Below are 19,448 nucleotides of genomic sequence, written 5' to 3' on the forward strand. Positions count from 1 at the left end.
ATCCGGGAGGAGAATAAGAGACTTGCGACCGTCGCTGCAGAAAAGGATAAGGCCTTCAAGGACCTCGAGGTTGAAGTTCAGGCCCGGCACGAGGCCCGTTCCAAGGCTACCCAAGCTGTTAACGAACAGCTTAGGTTGGCTAAGGAAACTGCACGGAACGCAACCGAGAGGGCCGCCAAAGCTGAAGCCGTTGCTGAGCCTTTGCGCACAGAGAACGAAGGGTTTAAAGCCGAATTAAAAGAGCTCCGGCAGGCTCATGATGCTTTGGCCTTGGAAGATTCCAAGAAGCTCCAAGAGCTACTGGACCAGAGGGGTATGCTTGACCGCACCGAGCGTAAGCTGAAGGGCGTTGAAGAGGCTGCAGCCAGAGATGTGTTGCTTGCGAACCTTAACAAAAACGAAGCCGAACGCGCCCGTGATCAAGCTCAAGCTACCCTCCAGGAAGCTCTGGTCACCAAAGAATGGCTTCTACGAGAAGCGTTGTCGCAGGTATCCGTAGTTCCGTAGTTTCTTCACGCTTTTCTTTATACTTAGAAAAGTTTTTGATATATTTTTATTTTGTAGGTTGTGCATCGGATCTTCACGAACACATCATATGACGATGCTATGAGCGCAGCCCTTAACGCTTCTCATGAGGATGGGGAAAAAGCTGGTTTCCTGCTTGGTCTGGGGTTTGTTGAGCAGGGCATCCCGGCTTCCAACTTCCCTCTTTATGACGTGGCCACCCCATCATGCCGTGGACTGAAGACACCACAGCATTGAATCTTGCCATCCCGTCTCTCCCGAAGAGAATGTTGTGTGTGGTGTGGCTTCCTCATTACGACGAAGTCCACGTCTTCTGTGCGGGAGTGTTTCCCGTCCGTGAGAGTGACGGGGAAAGATAGAATACCCAGGGGGTGTTTGTGCTGCCATCGAACCCCTCCATTGAGGCATAGACCGTTTCCAGGCGTTCTTTGTCTTCGTCGTCTAGCTTGTCGAAGAACTGCCTGTACATGACCATTGACGAGGCGCCGTTATCAGCAAGAGTGCGGGAAGTGATGTAGTGTCCCAGCTGGCTTTTGATGACTATAGGGCCTTCTTTGTTGGGCCCTCCTGGCACTCGCGAGAAGCGCACTTCAGCTTCCTTCCACGCACATGGTTCTGTCATTCGTCGTTTCCTTCCTCTGACGTTACCATGAACCATGTGGATGCTGATGTCCACAGGCTTTCGTCCGTTGCCCTTGTACCGATTATCATTCCTCCCTCGATTCTTGATTGATGCCACAAGGTGTGCAAGTTTTCCATCTTTGACGAATGTTTCGACAACATCCTTCAAAGATGTACACTCCTCGGTGGTGTGGCCCTTTGTCCCGTGGAAGTCATAGGATTTGCTCTGATCCGCGTTATGGCATTGCCGGATCATTGGAGCTTTTGGCCATGGGAGTTTCTCGGTGGCAAATATCTCCGTGACGCTTTTGGTGAGTGGCGTCCATCTAGGGTTCCGGTTTGATGAGTGCGTGTTGTCCCTTCCGCCTAATAGAGGGCGAGAGCTGGATGAGGTGTCAAAATTTATCCTTGACTGCCAAATACCGAGCTTCCTCTTTTTATTTTGCCGGGCGGTACGGACGTTGTTTTCTCTGGTCCTTTGCGTGTAGAGGTTTGTACTCTGGGGAAGATTCCTACCCAGTTGCTTCTCCGTTTCGGCAAAGCGCTTGGCTGCCGTCATGATGGCATCCCATGTGGATGGCATGCCGTCTTTACCCGTCAATGTGCGGATAAGCTCTGGTATTTGGCGCCCGAGATGAAAGCGGCGCGAACGAGATCTTCACTTATGGTGCCCAGACTCAGCTTCTTTGAGTTGAAGCGAGTGATGAAGTCTAGCAAAGATTCATCCTCCTCTCTAATGCATTTGAGGATCGTCCATTGCTCTTCAGTATATTTTCTCTGTTGACTGAAGTGCTGGCTGAACTTGTGCTGGAAGTCCGCCCAATCATAGATGTGGTGGACCGGTAAACGGTCAAACCATGCCCTAGCCGCTCCGACCAGCGTCATCTGGAACATATAACACCACGTGGGTTCCGTCCAGTTGCTGACGGTTGCCCCCGCTATGAATCTGTTCAAGTGGTCGTCTGGGTCGGATATGCCATCATAAGTGCCGATGTAGGACATCTGTTTGGCACTCTTCGGGGCGATTGCTTCCGCAATGTCCCTTGCAAACTTGGACGTTCCCGCATTTGCAACAGTTGGCCTGAAGGTTTTGGAGAAGTCACGTGGGTTTCCCCCCGCGTTCCTTGGTTTAAAGGTTTCTCCAAAATTTCTTCTCGGCTGGAAGTCCATTTCTTTACGCTTCCCTTTCGCCCTATGACGAGGGTTTGCGTCGCTGTCGGACTCCTCCCAGTCATCGTCTAAGTACTCGCAATCATTGCTCATGTTGAGCTGTTGTCGAGTGCTTCCGAATTCGTCATTAGCCTGTTGGAGTGAACGTAAACGTTCATCCAACTCAGCTTGGAATTGTGATTCTGCCCACGCTTTAACTTGATCAAGTGTTTGGCGGGGGAGCCTCGTCTGTTGTTTCTCCAACTGGGTATCAATGAATCCCAGGGGAGGATTGTTTACTGCCCTTGTCCCGGCTTGGGTAACCGGGGTAGTGTTCGTAAAAATTGTGTACTCGCCGGTGTTCCCCCCCAGTAGCTGGGGTTGCGGTTACCGGAGTTTCTTGGTCACTCGTTGGCCTTGGCATCGGAGTAACCTTAACCATCTTTCCAGAGGTTTTGAAAAAACTGAGAAAAAGGATTAGTTCTAGCTTTATGCACGGATGGCGCCAATGAAGAAACACTAGGCGACCCTAGCAGATTATGAATAATGTTAGGGTTAAGTAAATGTTTCCCACAAGGGTTAGGTCCGGCAAAGATGGTTATTCTTCTTGTCTTGCAAAACAGACACCGTGAGCTCGTCACTGAGAAGGGGGGGGGGTTCCTCCTTGTGACCACCCTCCGGCGTGAGAATTAGACTAGATTGCTCTGAATATAAGTGTATATTAAGAGAAATAGCTAGAGAAGATAAGATAATGATACCGTTCCAAGGTATTGGAGTATTTATAGCCGAAGGTAGGTTTCCAAGCAGGTACGGCCAGCTGTATAATATTCCTTTTCCACCAACTACAGGCTACGCACGTGCCACGATGGGAGTTGGTGAGTAGGCAGCGGTTGATAGTGACATGGCCAGCTGTACAATATTCCTTTTTCACCAACCATGGGCTGTGTACGTGCCACGATGGGAGTTGGTGGGTAGGCAGCGGCTGATAGTGATATTTTGTACTAGAGCGTGCTCCTCGTACTGTTGTCGGTGAGCTGTCACCCTGTGATTGGTTCATGGGCTGCTTTGGTCAGATCTTGTCTATTTTGTCCATACCTTGGCAGGTATAGTACAAAAGATCTTCCAGAAGCGTACAGACTGGCTCATTTGGGCGGGAGTATTCCCGCCTTGCTCATTCCTTCCTCAGGTGACATTGCTGAAGTGTAAGAGTTAGTGCCTTATGCGTGTAGCCTTACCGTTAGTGCGGGTAGTCTTCCTTCCTGGTATGTACCCACAGCTGCAGGAACATGTAGAGTACTGTACCAAGGGAGGCTTTCCTGCGGGAACAGCTGGCTTACTGCGTGTAAGGTCTTCATCTCTGAGCATGGTGGGTCCTACGGAACCAGTTGGTCTTTGCGCAGACGTACCTTTTCAAGGTGTGTCTTGCGGGTCCAACTGGACTTTGCTGGGACCTACCTCTTCAAGTTTGGTATTTAGTCATTTCGCGTAAGAATTTGATATTTTAGGTGTTTTCACGATTTGTAACAAGTTTTACCAATACCAACACACGATAAATGAATAAAATAAACTTTTATTAAAATAAATCATGGCCCGAATTATAATAAGAGTCGGTTAATTATCACGAAAAATAGCGGATGTTACATTGTGGCGCTTTCATTTAGAGGTGCTCGGTTTCGCTTGAACGGTGATGGTTGTGTCTCGGGTAATTGTTAGATTTCAGATAGTTTGGTCATTTGGGACTAGTAAATTAACTCGGGTGGTGATATTAGCCGATAGACCATGTCCTTCATGTGTTGGTTGTAAAAAAAGGTTATTTGGGTCCACTAGTGGAAGATTTCTATAAAACCGAGTGGGGCTGCAAACGAACTGAAGAAACATGACAAGCCTAGTTCATGTTCGTTTGTTAAAGAAATAATGTGTTCATAAACGGTTCACGAATACCTACCGAACAAGATTTTACATTTGTGTTCGTTCATTAAGGAAATGGATGCGCTCAAAAACAATTCACAAACACAAATAAACTCGGCGATGCCTAGAGATTGAGATCGATGTGTCAATATGAAAAATGTGAATTGAAATGAAATGTATACATATTAAAATTAACCAAGTTTGAAAAATAGAATTACTAATTTAACCACACACAAACGATAAGTGTATCGGTTGCAGTGTAGTAAGCGAGTAAGAACAGTTATCAAACCTAGGATAATATGAGAAAAAAAACTCTAAATAATAAAGCTAATTGACACTAACCTAAATTGATTTTTATTTTTAGAAGATAAGATATTTTAAATATTAAATATTAAAATTGTTAAATATTAGTATAAGACTTTTAAGATATAAATTTAGACTTAAACAAAAGAAAAAATGGTTTTAGTTTATATATGATGAAGACGAGCTACCTAAGTAAGTATGAATCCCTAGATACATGTAACGGAATCCTAACTCTCGTGACTTGATTGAAAAAGTGTTAGTAAACCTAGTAAACCTCTAAAACAATGACGATAAACGAGACTAAAGTTTGGGACAAAAAAAAGTGCTAAAATGGACCGGCTCGAACCTTCAACACCAAATCCCACAATCATTAACTTTAAAACCTTTCATAAAATTAAGACCCTCAAACTGTGAAGCTAATTTTATTTTAAATCTGAAATCCTAGGAGACCCAAGACACGACTAAATAATCGATAGGATAGCACACTTTGTTAATTAATTTTAATTGTTATTTTTACGGTTATTAACCTTAATCCCAAGAACTAGACCAAAAACCTAACGGTTAACAAACAAGAATGATAATATCGAAACTAGGATTTAAGCCTAAATACTTCGATAAACAAAACCAACAAAGAGTTGTCAGTAATAAATCAAAACAAGCACATCAACATCAAGATCGATAATAAAACATAATCATGGTAAATCTTCGCATTCAATCGACACCAAAGTCATTCAATCAAAACATAGAATCTAGTTCATCACCTCAAGCAACTCAAAAGTGTTTAGCTACTCATAGTCATAACCGAAACAAAATAGATAATACGGTTCATCGAAAAAGAAATAAAATAATTGAACAACTCGCCTGCTTCGATTTCTTCGTCTCCCAAACAGTAGCCGCTGGCCTATGCTTTTGTCGAGCTCCCCAATTCAGCCTCCTCCGATCTTTTGACGCCAAAAACTATCCAAATATTTTAGACAAAATTACAAATTTTGTCCTTTAAACATAACCAATTTATAGATTAGGTACTTTAAAAAGTTTACTTTCACTTCTTGTTCTTTAAATGACAAAGTGTCTCACTTTAAATCCTTTACACTATAACAAACGTTAAGATTTTCAGTTAAGTCAAAGGCATAATAGTATTTTTACTCATACTCATTTATTTATGATAACTAGCAGAATACTCGCGCGATGCGGCGGTGTCGATAACTTACAACGCGATACATGTTTCTTGTTAGTTTATCAATCCTTTGCGATATATCATATAATACGGTAGCCGTTGTTTATATCTTCAGGATTTTCCATGTTTATTTCATCCGCTTTTTGAAAGTCATTCAAGTGAGCTTTATACAACTGATCATGCATGATGTGATTCTTTAACTTCGTCATTTCTCATACATACTTCAATAATAGTTCTAAGTAAACTTATAAAGATTCATTTGATATGATAAAATTAATAAAAACATTTATTTGTTCAGTTTAAGATAAGCCTACTAAATATAACTCATTAAGGTATTATGTGTTAAAATAAATGTTTAATGAGTCAGAATCATCAAAACTAAAAGAATGAAAAATTTGGAATTAGTTAGCATGGGTCCAAGATAAAATAAAGGGTGAAAATGCCTTACACGTAATTGATGCCTTAACGCATGTAACCTTTGGCGAAAATCAAGAACTAAAAGCAGCAATAAAAAAAACATCATTATTTTAAACAAATTTGTTTTGACCTGAATCCCGTTACGACCCAACATCGTTCTAATCGAAACCTGTTCTGACATGACCTCTTTCGACCTGAACCCGTACTTACCCTACCCGAACCAAACTAACCATTTTATGTGTCGACTTTTTCCAACACTAATAAGGATTAACCCCTGACTTGAGTCCGTTCTGTTGGGCTTCTATGGATATTTTAAACTTAGTTAACCATTTAACTAGTCATTAATTAAGGCGGAAGCGTGATTATCTTTGAACTTTATGTACATATATCCAAATATATACATTACAAGTTCATATGTGTGTTAATCTATGAATAATCCTTTATTCTTGTTTCAAGATTACCATTAATCTTAAGATTTGAAACCCGAGACTAAGGATCAAATAATACGGGAAAAACTAAACTATCAAAGCTTGTAAAACTTACATTCTTAAACCTTTAAGAGATGTAGTTGATGGTTGAAGAAGATGATGATGTTTCTTGGCTAGCTTTCAAGGAGAAAACCTCAAATGGTTCGTACCCCGAGCCTCCAATACACACCAAGCTATGTTAGGGAGCTTGAACACTTGAAACCGAAAACCGAATCCTCTTCCTTTTGCTTCTTCGGCCGAACCAAGAAGAACAAGAGAGAAAAGTTGGTTTGCTTACTTGAAAGTCCTCTTTGTTACTTGTTTTAATATATATATATATATTCCCATTCAAACATGATCAAATCTTTTCATATATTGTGTTAGTTTTTGGTCAAGTAAAGATCACTCAAGCTCCACCAAAACCATGACAAAGTTTGACCAAATCTTTGGGATGAGGGGCCCACCCTAAAACCGGCCCCAAAATATATATATATATATATATATATTTTTTAATTTTAATATATTTTATACTTTATAAAATATATAAACACCCCATCTTTTATAAACCATTTTATAAAAGAACACATAGTTAAATAATCATTCCAATAATAATTATTTGAATAAATAAATTAACCAATTAATTTATTTAACACTTTCAAGTAAGTATTCAGAACCCGATTTTCTGAATGTGTCGTGTTCTGTATTTGTCTTATAGATCTTATCTTAACAAATACATAATTGGTGTGTGTCTAACTCGTTATTGGGTATGACCCGACTTGGATCAAACACGGCTAGCCACATTAACCCAATTATGTGTCTCGGGCATACGGTATTCCAACAATCTCCCACTTGCACGTGACTCATAAGAAGTTAATGCTAATGGTGAATACCGCCTAACAACAGGTCACCACCCCTAGTGTGTTTGACTAAGTGCCATTCAATAACATCATCCCCTTCAAGTCCATACTTGATATGATATAGGTAAGTCTTATCACTACATCCCTTTGTTACTAGATGTCCTGTCAAATCGAAGAGACACAGAGTGATCATTCTCTCAATGATTTAACTTAACAGGCCTTAGACATCTAAACTCTCAACACATAAGAGGAACAAATCCCATCTTGACTGCATACACCCTTGTTGACATCTCGTAAGATATCTGAGCTCTTTCTTACACGTTATCGTGTTACCGAAATACAAAGAAGAGAGTCAAGTTATCAGACTTGATGAAAAACCAGATCCAATATGCATCTCAAGTCAAAGGACACAATGATACTCGCCTTTACTCAAGGATTACTTATGATCAGTTACACTAACTTCATGCAGTGATTCTTGAGAGCGGGTCAGTCCAATATTTGTATCCCACAAATATCTATGAACTTTGGTGGCAAACCTATGCCCTATATTCATCACATGAATATCAACCAATCCGGGTTCATAATAGTCTTACCTTCATACTTGTTCCCACAAGTATGATCGACTACGGACGTTTAGAACAACATAAGTCATTCATGGATTAAACATGCAAATATAGAACATAACTCATTGAATAATTAAAACATAATTAATTTTCATGAGATACCCATTACATTCGTTCTTATACAAACACTAAACACAGATTAAATCCACTCACTAGAATACCGAAGTCCTAATGCACAAACATGACCCTCATGCTTTGGCCTATCGAGGAGCTTCGTGAGTGGGTCCGCAATATTTTGATCGGTATGAACTTTATGAATACATATCTTTCCCTTTTCAACTTCATCCCTTATGTAGTTGAATCTGCGCTCAATGTGCCTCGTTTTCTGATGAGCACGAGGCTCCTTGATCTGTGCAATAGCACCCTCATTGTCACAGAATATCTCTAGGGGCTCCTGAATGGTAGAGATAATCCCTAGATCCATGATGAACTTTTTCATCCATGCAGCCTCTTGGGCTGCCATTGAAGCGGCGATGTACTCAGATTCTGTAGTGGATAACGCGACAACATTCTGCTTCGAACTCTTCCAAGAGACAGCGCCTCCATTCAAAATGAAGACATATCCCGACTGTGACCGAGAATCATCTCGGTCAGTTTGGAAACTCGCATCCACGTAACCCTTTACGACGAGTTCCTCCTCACCAGACCCATATATTAAAAACATATCCTTAGTCCTTCTAAGGTATTTTAATATATTCTTGACAGCCATCCAATGACTGTCACCTGGGTTGTGCTGGTATCTACTCGTTATGCTTAAAGCATACGAGACGTCCGGTCTAGTGCACATCATTGCATACATAATAGATCCTATTGCCAAAGCATAAGGAACATGCTTCATCCTATCCTGCTCTTCCTTAGAGCTAGGACTTTGGGATGAGCTTAACACGGTTCCTCTAGGAATAGGTACCAAACCTTTCTTAGAGTTTTCCATCCTGAACCTTTTCAGGATTTTATCAATGTACGCACTTTGATTGAGTCCGATCAATTTCCTTTGTCTATCCCTATAGACTTTTATTCCCAAGATATATGTCGCTTCTCCAAGATCCTTAATTGAGAAACGACTACTTAACCACGCTTTAAAGTTTTCCATACTTGGTATATCATTTCCAAATAAAAGTATATCATCGACATACAAAATAAGGAACATGACTATACTCCCACTAGCCCATTTATACACACACGCCTCATCACCGTTTTGGACGAAACCAAACGCTTTGATTTCTTCATTAAAACGATGATTCCACATCCGTGATGCTTGTTTCAACCCGTAGATTGATTTCCTTAATTTACATACTTTGTCAGGATTAGATGGATCGACAAAACCTTCAGGCTGAACCATATGGACATCTTCCTCAAGATATCCATTAAGAAAAGCGGTCTTGACATCCATCTGCCATATTTCATAATCAAAATGAGCTGCAATGGCAAATAATATCCTGATCGACTTAAGCATCGCGACCGGCGAGAAGGTTTCATCATAATCAATCCCTTGAGTTTGTGTGAAACCTTTTGCTACAAGTCGTGCTTTGTAAGTATCTAGATTTCCATGCATATCGGTCTTCTTCTTGAAGACCCACTTACATCCAACCAGTTTGGAGTTAAGTGGACGATCAACCAATTCCCAAACTTGGTTATCGTGCATGGATTGCATCTCGGCGCTCATGGCTTCAAGCCACTTTTCACAATCGGGTTGTGACATAGCATCTTTGTAGGAGATCGGTTCATCCGAATCGACCAAGTAGCAATCATCCACGAGAAATCCATATCTCTCGGGAGGTTGACTAACCCTACTAGATCTGCGAGCAACGTGTGTATGATCAACCATTTGATCACCTTCAACATCCTCGTGTTGAAAGCTAGTATCGACCAACTGTGTATCATCCAGTGATTCTTGAACCTCTTCAAGTTCCACTCTCTTTTCACTAGGTCCTTCCATAAGGAACTTAGTTTCTAAGAAGTATCCTTTGCGTGAAACAAACACTCTTTGTTCACTAGGATCATAAAATATATATCCTATATCATCCTTTGGGTATCCTATGAAGATACACTTGATGGATCGAGCCTCAAGCTTATTTGGGGTGTCACGTTTAACATAAACTTTGCATCCCCATACCCTTAAATATGAAAGGGATGGAACCTTTCCATGCCACACTTCATAGGGTGTTCGATCCACCTTTTTGGTCGGGGCCATATTCAAAATACGAGCTGCTGTAAGTAGCGCATATCCCCAAAATGATGGTGGTAGTGAGCTTCGTTCCATCATTGATCGAACCATGTCCAACAGTGTTCGATTCCTCCTCTCGGATACTCCGTTATATTGAGGAGTATCAGGAGGAGTGAGCTGTGAAACAATTACACAATCTCTAAGATGACTTTGAAAAGCATCACTTAGGTATTCGCCTCCTCTATCGGAGCGGAGTACCTTGATTGTTCGGTCGAGCTGATTTTGTACTTCATTTTGAAATTCCTTGAACATTTCAAAGGCTTCATGTTTGTGTTTCATTAGATACACATACCCATATCGACTAAAATCGTCGGTAAAGGTAATGAAGTACCTTTCACTATTCCTACTAGTGGGCTTGAGAGGTCCGCATACATCCGTATGTATGATACCTAACAAGTCCTTAGCCCTTTCATTTGTACCTTTAAAAGGTTCTTTGGTCATCTTGCCTTGAATACAAGATTCACACTCATCAATCGAACCTAACTCGTTTGTTTTCAAAAGACCATTCTTTTGGAGAGTATTTACACGATTCTTGTTTATGTGTCCAAGAAGACAATGCCAAATGTAGGAATCACTCAAATCCTTTTTGAGTCTTTTGGTGGAAGTTTGATATAATGAGCCATTTGAGGTATTATCATGAACCAATTCATAAATACCGTTGTTTGGTACAGCTTTAAAATAAAAGATACCATTAGATGATACATGCATTTCTGATTTTACAAATTTAAAGTCAAAATTACATTGTCTAAGAAGATGCACGGAAATAATGTTCCTAGTCAAACTAGGAGCATACAAAACATTCCTCAAAACAACTTCCAAACCACTTGGAAGCGATAAAGTGAAGTCTCCTCTAGCGACCACGTGCACCCTTGCACCGTTGCCCATGAAAAGACTCACTTCTCCCTTCTTTAAGTCTTCATTCCTTTTGAACCCCTGCAACCAATTGCAAATGTGAGTTCCACATCCGGTATCCAATACCCATGTGTTAGAAGAAATAAGATTTAGCTCAATATTAATCATAAAGACATTACCCGAGGCATGCCCCGCATTCCTCTTGTTTCTTAGCTCTTTTAGGTAGACCGGGCAATTGCGTTTCCAATGTCCGGTCTCCCCACAACCAAAACAAGGATCATCCTTATGACCCCTCGGTTCCACAACCTTTTGTTTCTTTGCCATAACCGGTGCCTTGCCCTTACCCTTAAGATGCACAGGGGGACCCTTTCTTTTTGCTACCTTAGCCTTAGGATTGGGCTGAGATCGATTCTTGGATCCACCTTCATTGATCGCAAACACGGGTAAAACCCTTTTACCCATGCTCGCCTCGGCTGTTTTAAGCATTGAGTGAAGTTCTCCAATGTTTTTGTCCCACCCGTTCATGTTATAATTTAACACGAAAGTGTCGAACCTTTTCGACAAAGAGTTAAGGATCAAATCCGTTGCTAACTCTTTTGAGATGGGACAATTGAGCTTGGCGAGGCGATCAATGTAACTTTTCATCTTAAGTACATAAGTTGAAACTGGTTGATTATCATCCATTCTACATGCATGCAAGGCTCGAACCGTTTCGAACCTTTCAACCCTCGATTGCTTAAGGAACATTTCCTTAAGTTGAGTAATCATGTAGTACGCATTATGGTTTTCGAAATCCTTTTGGATTTCGGGAACCATAGTCGCCAACATGATGCATGACACTTGAATGGAATCTTCCGTGTGTTGGACCCAATTCATGTATTCGACCTCACTTCCCTCTTCCGGTTCGTTGGGGATAGGTGTTTCTAAAACATGATATAATTTTTCTTGTTTTAGAAAAATCCTTAAATTTCGGAACCAATCCGAAAAGTTATTGTGATTAAGACGGTCTTTAGCGAGAATAGATCGGAGAGATACATTTTGGACGTTAGGGATTATGTTGTCGTCGACGTGTGCGGCCATCTGCAGAATTTTAATTAAGTTCATTTTAGTGTTTTACTTATTTTAATTATTAATACCCTTTTATATATACCAAATATAATTAATAATTAAAATCTAGAATCCAACGATAAACCCGACTCCGGTTAGGTGACCTTTTTCCCATTGTCGGTTTATCAAGGTAGTTATTCATAACAATTGCAAACCCTTTTGCAACTTCTAGAGTTTATGGGACCGGTTCGAAATCATATTTCGTGTCGGCATGTTTATCCCATCAACACCTATTAGACCCTATGCTTGGGTGACCCTCTTCACATGGTTCTAATTTAAGTCGTCCTACTTGTATCAACTTGTAATATCAACATACAAACAGTTAGGTGACCTTTTTCCCATTTATATGCCAATATTACCTCAACATATTAATTTACTCTACGCGGTTAGGTGACCTTTTTCCCACTAAGAGCTTACTAATATGTTAAGCGTTATACAAAAGGATGGTGTTTAACTTGTTATCCTTAATTTTAAAAGGGATTTTTAGTTTTAATAATTCTAGTTGTAAAACTTTAAATCATGTTCTAACATGCATTTAGTAACATGATTATTTTGAAACCATTTTCAAAATTCTAATTTATAATAAAACCATTTTATTATGGGCGTGAGACGGCTAGTTAATAAATCCATTTTATTAAACTACGTGTCACGTGATTACCGATAATTGTTAGAACCCGTTTTATGCTTTGTTAATTAATTCTATGTAACGAAGTTGATATCCTAATATCTAACAACCACATAATCAAACAATCAATTAACAAGCATACACAATTATACTAGACACGAGCCACTAAGTTAGACCACACTTGTTAGCCGAAACAAGTGTGTGTCTTAGGTCCGATCCTAAGGGACACACGACACATGGATGTTGTAGCTCCCACTTGATCCCGCATCCAAATGCGTCAAGCATCTTCTTCAACCCCGTTGTAATCCATTGGGCTTGAACTTGGGCCTTAGCTTCCATAAGCTTCCATTTGGGCTCAATTGGTGGGCTTAGGTCCTTTTGGGCTTGAATCCCTTTAATGGGCTTGTGAGGCCCATTATCACCATACCCGGCCCAATAAGGCCCAAACTTCCAATTTTGCAATCTTCTTTAATTTTACAAAACCAAATGTACTAATACATTTTTTATTCTATAAAATAAAGATATTACAAATAATCTATTTATTACATACCCATATGAATAAATAATTACAAAATTACCCCCAATTAATTATTACAAACCGAAACTTTGAATAATTAATAACAATCACAACAAACATCCATTTGGTCTACGGCTCGATCTAGTTTTAACAAACATAACCCGTTATGTCTTAGGAACCCGTTCCAAAACCCCTTGACCTTATCGGGCCTAGTCCAACCCAATAATTTGATTATGGGCTTCGGCCCACATGTGCAAAACACATGGGCTTCGGCCCAATAGAAAGTCTCATGGGCTTCGGCCCATTTAACCAAAAATGGGCTTCGGCCCATTTCACTTTCTCCCCCTTTTTTTTTTCGGTTAGCCCATTAACCAAAACAAGTGGGCTTTGGCCCAATATCACCCGAATTGGGCTTCGGCCCATTTACTCGGTTTTATATTTTTTATTTTTATTTTTTTGAACAAAGCCAAAAATTATAACAAGATTAAATACAAAAAAAATCATGCATGTTAATTTTTGTATAAAATCTTTCGAGGGGAAAAATATAAAACCGAAAACCCGAAGCTTAGTTTCCCGTATCCCGGCTCTTGATGCCATTTGTTGGGCTTCTATGGATATTTTAAACTTAGTTAACCATTTAACTAGTCATTAATTAAGGCGGAAGCGTGATTATCTTTGAACTTTATGTACATATATCCAAATCACTACAAGTTCATATGTGTGTTAATCTATGAATAATCCTTTATTCTTGTTTCAAGATTACCATTAATCTTAAGATTAGAAACCCGAGACTAAGGATCAAATAATTCGGGAAAAACTAAACTATCAAAGCTTGTAAAACTTACGTTCTTAAACCTTTAAGAGATGTAGTTGATGGTTGAAGAAGATGATGATGTTTCTTGGCTAGCTTTCAAGGAGAAAACCTCAAATGGTTCGTACCCCGAGCCTCCAATACACACCAAGCTATGTTAGGGAGCTTGAACACTTGAAACCGAAAACCGAATCCTCTTCCTTTTGCTTCTTCGGCCGAACCAAGAAGAACAAGAGAGAAAAGTTGGTTTGCTTACTTGAAAGTCCTCTTTGTTACTTGTTTTAATATATATATATATATTCCCATTCAAACATGATCAAATCTTTTCATATATTGTGTTAGTTTTTGGTCAAGTAAAGATCACTCAAGCTCCACCAAAACCATGACAAAGTTTGACCAAATCTTTGGGATGAGGGGCCCACCCTAAAACCGGCCCCAAAATATATATATATATATATATTTTTTAATTTTAATATATTTTATACTTTATAAAATATATAAACACCCCATCTTTTATAAACCATTTTATAAAAGAACACATAGTTAAATAATCATTCCAATAATAATTATTTGAATAAATAAATTAACCAATTAATTTATTTAACACTTTTAAGTAAGTATTCAGAACCCGATTTTCTGAATGTGTCGTGTTCTGTATTTGTCTTATAGATCTTATCTTAACAAATACATAATTGGTGTGTGTCTAACTCGTTATTGGGTATGACCCGACTTGGATCAAACACGGCTAGCCACATTAACCCAATTATGTGTCTCGGGCATACGGTATTCCAACACGTTCGACTCTTTGCCGTCTTAACTGGTAATCACATAACATGTTGATTTTTTTTAAATTTGTAAAGTATATCAATACCATACTCACATTAAAGAAAATAAAATGCTCGTTTTTATGATGTAATTTTTATAAAAAAAATTGGCGTGTTAAAAAGTTATGCTTGTAAAATAGGTCGTGGGGGTTGTTAATTTATAATAAGGGTTAAATGTTTAACTTTTCTTTAAATTTACCAAAAGTGTGTAAAGTTGAGGGACCAAGGTTGTATTTATTTTTTTTTTAAATTAAAGTTTACGTTGAAAATGGTGGTGATGTAAAGACCATTTTACACTAGAATTCTCAAAATAACATGCAATGCATATTGTACATGAAGCAAATAGTTTTGTACCACTTAAATTTTAAAAGGTCCTTGGTATTTGCTTTATATATAATATAGATATAGATAATTTAACGAGGCTGTGTGGTCCCACCTCACATCTACCTCTTTCCCTTGAACGTGAAACACAACATATCAACAAATACCACCATGACCCATCCTCGTCATAGTTGCAAGTCCGCCGGAAAACATAGCTTCAAACTATCAGGATTAGGGTCAGATTAATTAAAGAGTTGTGCGATTTTCAAGTGAGATTTTGAGATTTGGGATTAATCGCCGGAAAACACAACTTCACCAAAAACACCAACAAATGCTATGAATTAACAAATGATAACCCTTTTAGCATTAGTTACTGATTATCCGTAATCCCTGATTTCCCCGTCGCTTTATCTCGAATCAAATCTGCATAAGATTTAAGGTAGTTATTTATTTTAATCATTTTAAATTTCATTTTTTGTATTTTAATATTAAAGGGGTTGAAATTACCTATTTGTCTATCACATTACTAGCAAATGATGCCACTTAATTGGTGAAATAGATGATCGTTAATGTAAAAGACTAAAAGCGATGATAATTTGTCTTTTAAAGGACAACGGGTGTAAGTAAATTTTAAAGAATGATCCATAAATCAGATATATTTAAAGAACAAAAATTGTAATTCTATCTTATATTTCGTATTCAGTTAATTGTCATTCAAGTTTTGTTAATTGTCATTCAAGTTTTGTTACGAGACCTTGTTTTGTTTTCTTTTTAACCATCGTTCTAATTACAAGTCCAAGCATGTCAACCTACTAATTTGCATCCTACCCATTTATTTTTTTACGAGACCTTGTTTTGTTTCTTTTTAACTGTCGTTCTAAATTTCTAATTGCAGTTACTTCTTCTTTTCGTTAGGTCTTATCGTGTCTTTAACAAGTACACGATAAGGTCTTATCGTGTCGCATAACAACACTTTTTTTTTTTTTTTACAGAAAAGACTTTTCCCTTGAATTATTCCGGGCCCACGTTGCATATTATTTTGAATTATTGATGCTATTATTAATAAATGATGCCAACAACCATAGTCCCCACTTGAAATAGTTCATGCCATTTCACATTCATAAATCTATATACATGTAATGCATAACATTTCGTTAATGTAGTTTATTTTAGAGTGATACTAATGTAGTATATTTGACGTAAGTTTCGTTAATTTAAAGTAAAAGTTATAATCTAACATTGTTACAAAATTAAAACATTGGTACTCATACTTACAACTTTTAAACCTTAGTACTCAATCTTTTTACTTCAAAAAGACGTCAGGAACTAACTTCGTTATTGTGACTTTCATGTCTTTTTAAACCTTAATTAAAAATGACCTCAATTTGAACCAATACTAAACTAACTAACCCAAAACTATTAAAATCGTAGAAAATATTTATATAATATATGTATACTTTAGACCATATCAACACTTGAACATGCGGGGTTTTTGTTTAATTTATCGAACAAATTTCTTAATTATGTTCGTTCATTTATTAAACGAACGAACATAAATGAACTTCATGCTGGACGATTCACGAACTTTTCGCTGAGCGTATGGTTCGTTTACAACCCTAAAACCGAGTGCCTCCACACTTTAAATTCGGGTTGTTGTTCGGTTGCATTGAGAATTTGGTATCGAAAATTTTAGAATTGTTGGAGACGTAGAGAATATTACGCTCTAATCATTTTTAACTAGCTCTAGTTAATTTAAGTATTATCGTTTAATCATTTTTCTAAACAGTAATATTACGGTTTAATATGGGGTGGTGTTCCCGCCAGTACCGCGACGGCATCACAACCCTCTCGTGAACACTCCGTCCACCCTTAAAGCGTGTATACTAAAATTGTATCATAATTGTCGTCGTCATCACCGTCGTTGTCATCATAGTAGTCATTATTATTATAAATCACAACATCATAGTCATCATTGTTATTATTATAAATCACAAAAATGGTCTATGTGGTTGGCTCGAGTCACACTTTTGAGGTCTAATAATATGAAAAGTTGGATGTTTTGAATACACACTTTTTAAGTTAATAACAAGTTAAAGGTCTAGCACTAAATTTCGTTAAAAATTTAAGTCAAGAAGAATAAAATAAAGGAAAAGAAAAAATAAAAACAAAAGGTTACGATAAAAACAAAACGTAAGGACCCAAGCCTAGGAACACTTATTACACTATCCTTTAACTCCACTTATTACACAACATCATGGCCCATTTCTTCAATTATTTTAACTTTCTTTCTTTCGTCATATGTAAATTAACAACACAACATCATGGCCCATTTCTTCAATTATTTTAACTTTCGTTCGTCACATATAAATTTTTTTATTGGTTAAACATTCATTTAGTTTCCCAAAACTTATCATCAAAAACATCTAATAATAATTCATAAAAATCTCTCTATCTATATGTATACGGTTCACACAATGCACAAAGGCGTACATGTTAAGAAAAATCACAAACACATGCTTTCAAAGCGTCTTCCTTATAATCATGTGGCTCACACATGTAAAGTATATCTGCCATAAAACACTCAGCACCACATAAGAAATTAGAACCGCTAGTGAAAACATTTAATCTCATCTTTCTATTTCCAAAAGTCATATCAACCATAACCGATCGACAATCAATAATAGGATGAGCGGTGTTTAAAAATGGTCGACCTAATATGACATTTTGTTGTTGAGTCGAGTCAACCGATTAGTAGTACAAGACCAAAATGTCAACCGGATAGTAAAATTCATCCACTTTTACTATAACGTCCCACACAATCCCTCGGGGGAGTTTATGGGACAAATCAGCTACAACAACCGTTGTCTCAACCCGTTTTAATGGACCAAAATCGTACTGGTCATATAAACCCCCCGATAAAATACTTACTCTGGCTCCAAGATCTAACAACGCCCTTGACATTTGAAAATCACCAACTTGAATATTAATTAAAGGCGTTCCAGGTTCTTGGTGCTTAGTAGGAAGATCTCCTTTCAAAACCACATTTACCCACTCAGTCAAATCACCCCGTTTAGGAACTTTTTGTTGCTTCCTTTGGGTACACAATTCTTTTAAAAATTTAGCACAAGCGGGTACTTGCTTGATTGCCTTAAAAAAAGAAAGATTTACCGTTACTTGTTTGAAAACCTCCCACATTTACTTCGGCTTTAGTTGACCCGTCTAAGAAAAATATAATTTCAAGAAGGGGGGAAAATTTTACCCACACACAGTTTGTCAATAACCTTTTCAAAAATTGGGTCTTTAGAAACAATTGTGGGTGAGGCCTCATCCTTGTCACTTTCAACCCCCTTAATGTACTCAACCATCCCATCAACCAAACCCGGTGATAGGTTAGTTTTATATTCTTTACCACTTCTCAAAACACTAACATGATTAATAGGAACATTACAAGAAGAACTACAAGAAGGGTTTACCTTGGTGTTACTTGGCAATTGGATAGCTTTGTCACGAACTTCATCGTTTTGCACGTGAACTTCATCAAGTTGATTCCTCTTTTTCATGTCTTGTTGCATCACCCTAAGCATATCCATGACTTCATTTCCACTAGAAGGCACTTGACTCGAAGACCCACTTTGACCACTACCCGTTTGTTGAAATTTCCTTGAAAACCTTGATTGTTCCCTCGTCGAAAATATTCTTGATTGTTGTATTGTTTATGCGGAAAAAAATTCCCTTGATTCCATTGGAAATTCGGATTGGATTGGGCAGCCGAATTCCTAAAACGAAAACTTGGATGATTTATCAACCCTGGGTGGTAGGTGTTTGAGTTCATATTGTAATTTCTACCACCTCCCCCTTGACCTTGAATTGCATTTACCCTTTCCACTTGTTCTTGACCTACCGTACGAGCATCCGTTGCATGACCTAATCCACCACAACTAATACATACATCATATATCTTATTCGTAGTTTGCAACCCTCTATATTCTACGACATGTACTGGCGGTCTTCCAATTGTCGGCCTTGCTCTTCTTCCGGATTGAGCCTTTCTTTTTTATGTGATCGACATTTGTTCCAAAAACGCCCAATCATCTTGCTCATAATCAGTACCAAATGTACC

At 38.3% G+C, this 19,448-nt stretch overlaps 1 protein-coding gene across 1 annotated transcript; it reads right to left on the bottom strand.

Annotated features, from left to right (window-relative positions):
- Nucleotides 1-18,076: 18,076 nt before the first annotated feature.
- On the bottom strand, nt 18,077-18,918 carry LOC143559423 (uncharacterized). Its single transcript, XM_077048008.1, has 2 exons — nt 18,802-18,918; nt 18,077-18,475 (listed from the first exon to the last, which is right to left on the bottom strand). Exons 1-2 carry the CDS (start codon nt 18,916-18,918, stop codon nt 18,077-18,079), a joined length of 516 nt encoding a protein of 171 aa, XP_076904123.1.
- Between the last annotated feature and the right edge of the window lie 530 nt (nt 18,919-19,448).

The sequence above is a fragment of the Bidens hawaiensis genome, unplaced genomic scaffold (genome assembly GCF_021521415.1).
Source record: "Bidens hawaiensis isolate Kalapana, Puna unplaced genomic scaffold, B.hawaiensis_p1.1 tig00019821_1, whole genome shotgun sequence".
NCBI classification, from domain to species: domain Eukaryota; kingdom Viridiplantae; phylum Streptophyta; class Magnoliopsida; order Asterales; family Asteraceae; genus Bidens; species Bidens hawaiensis.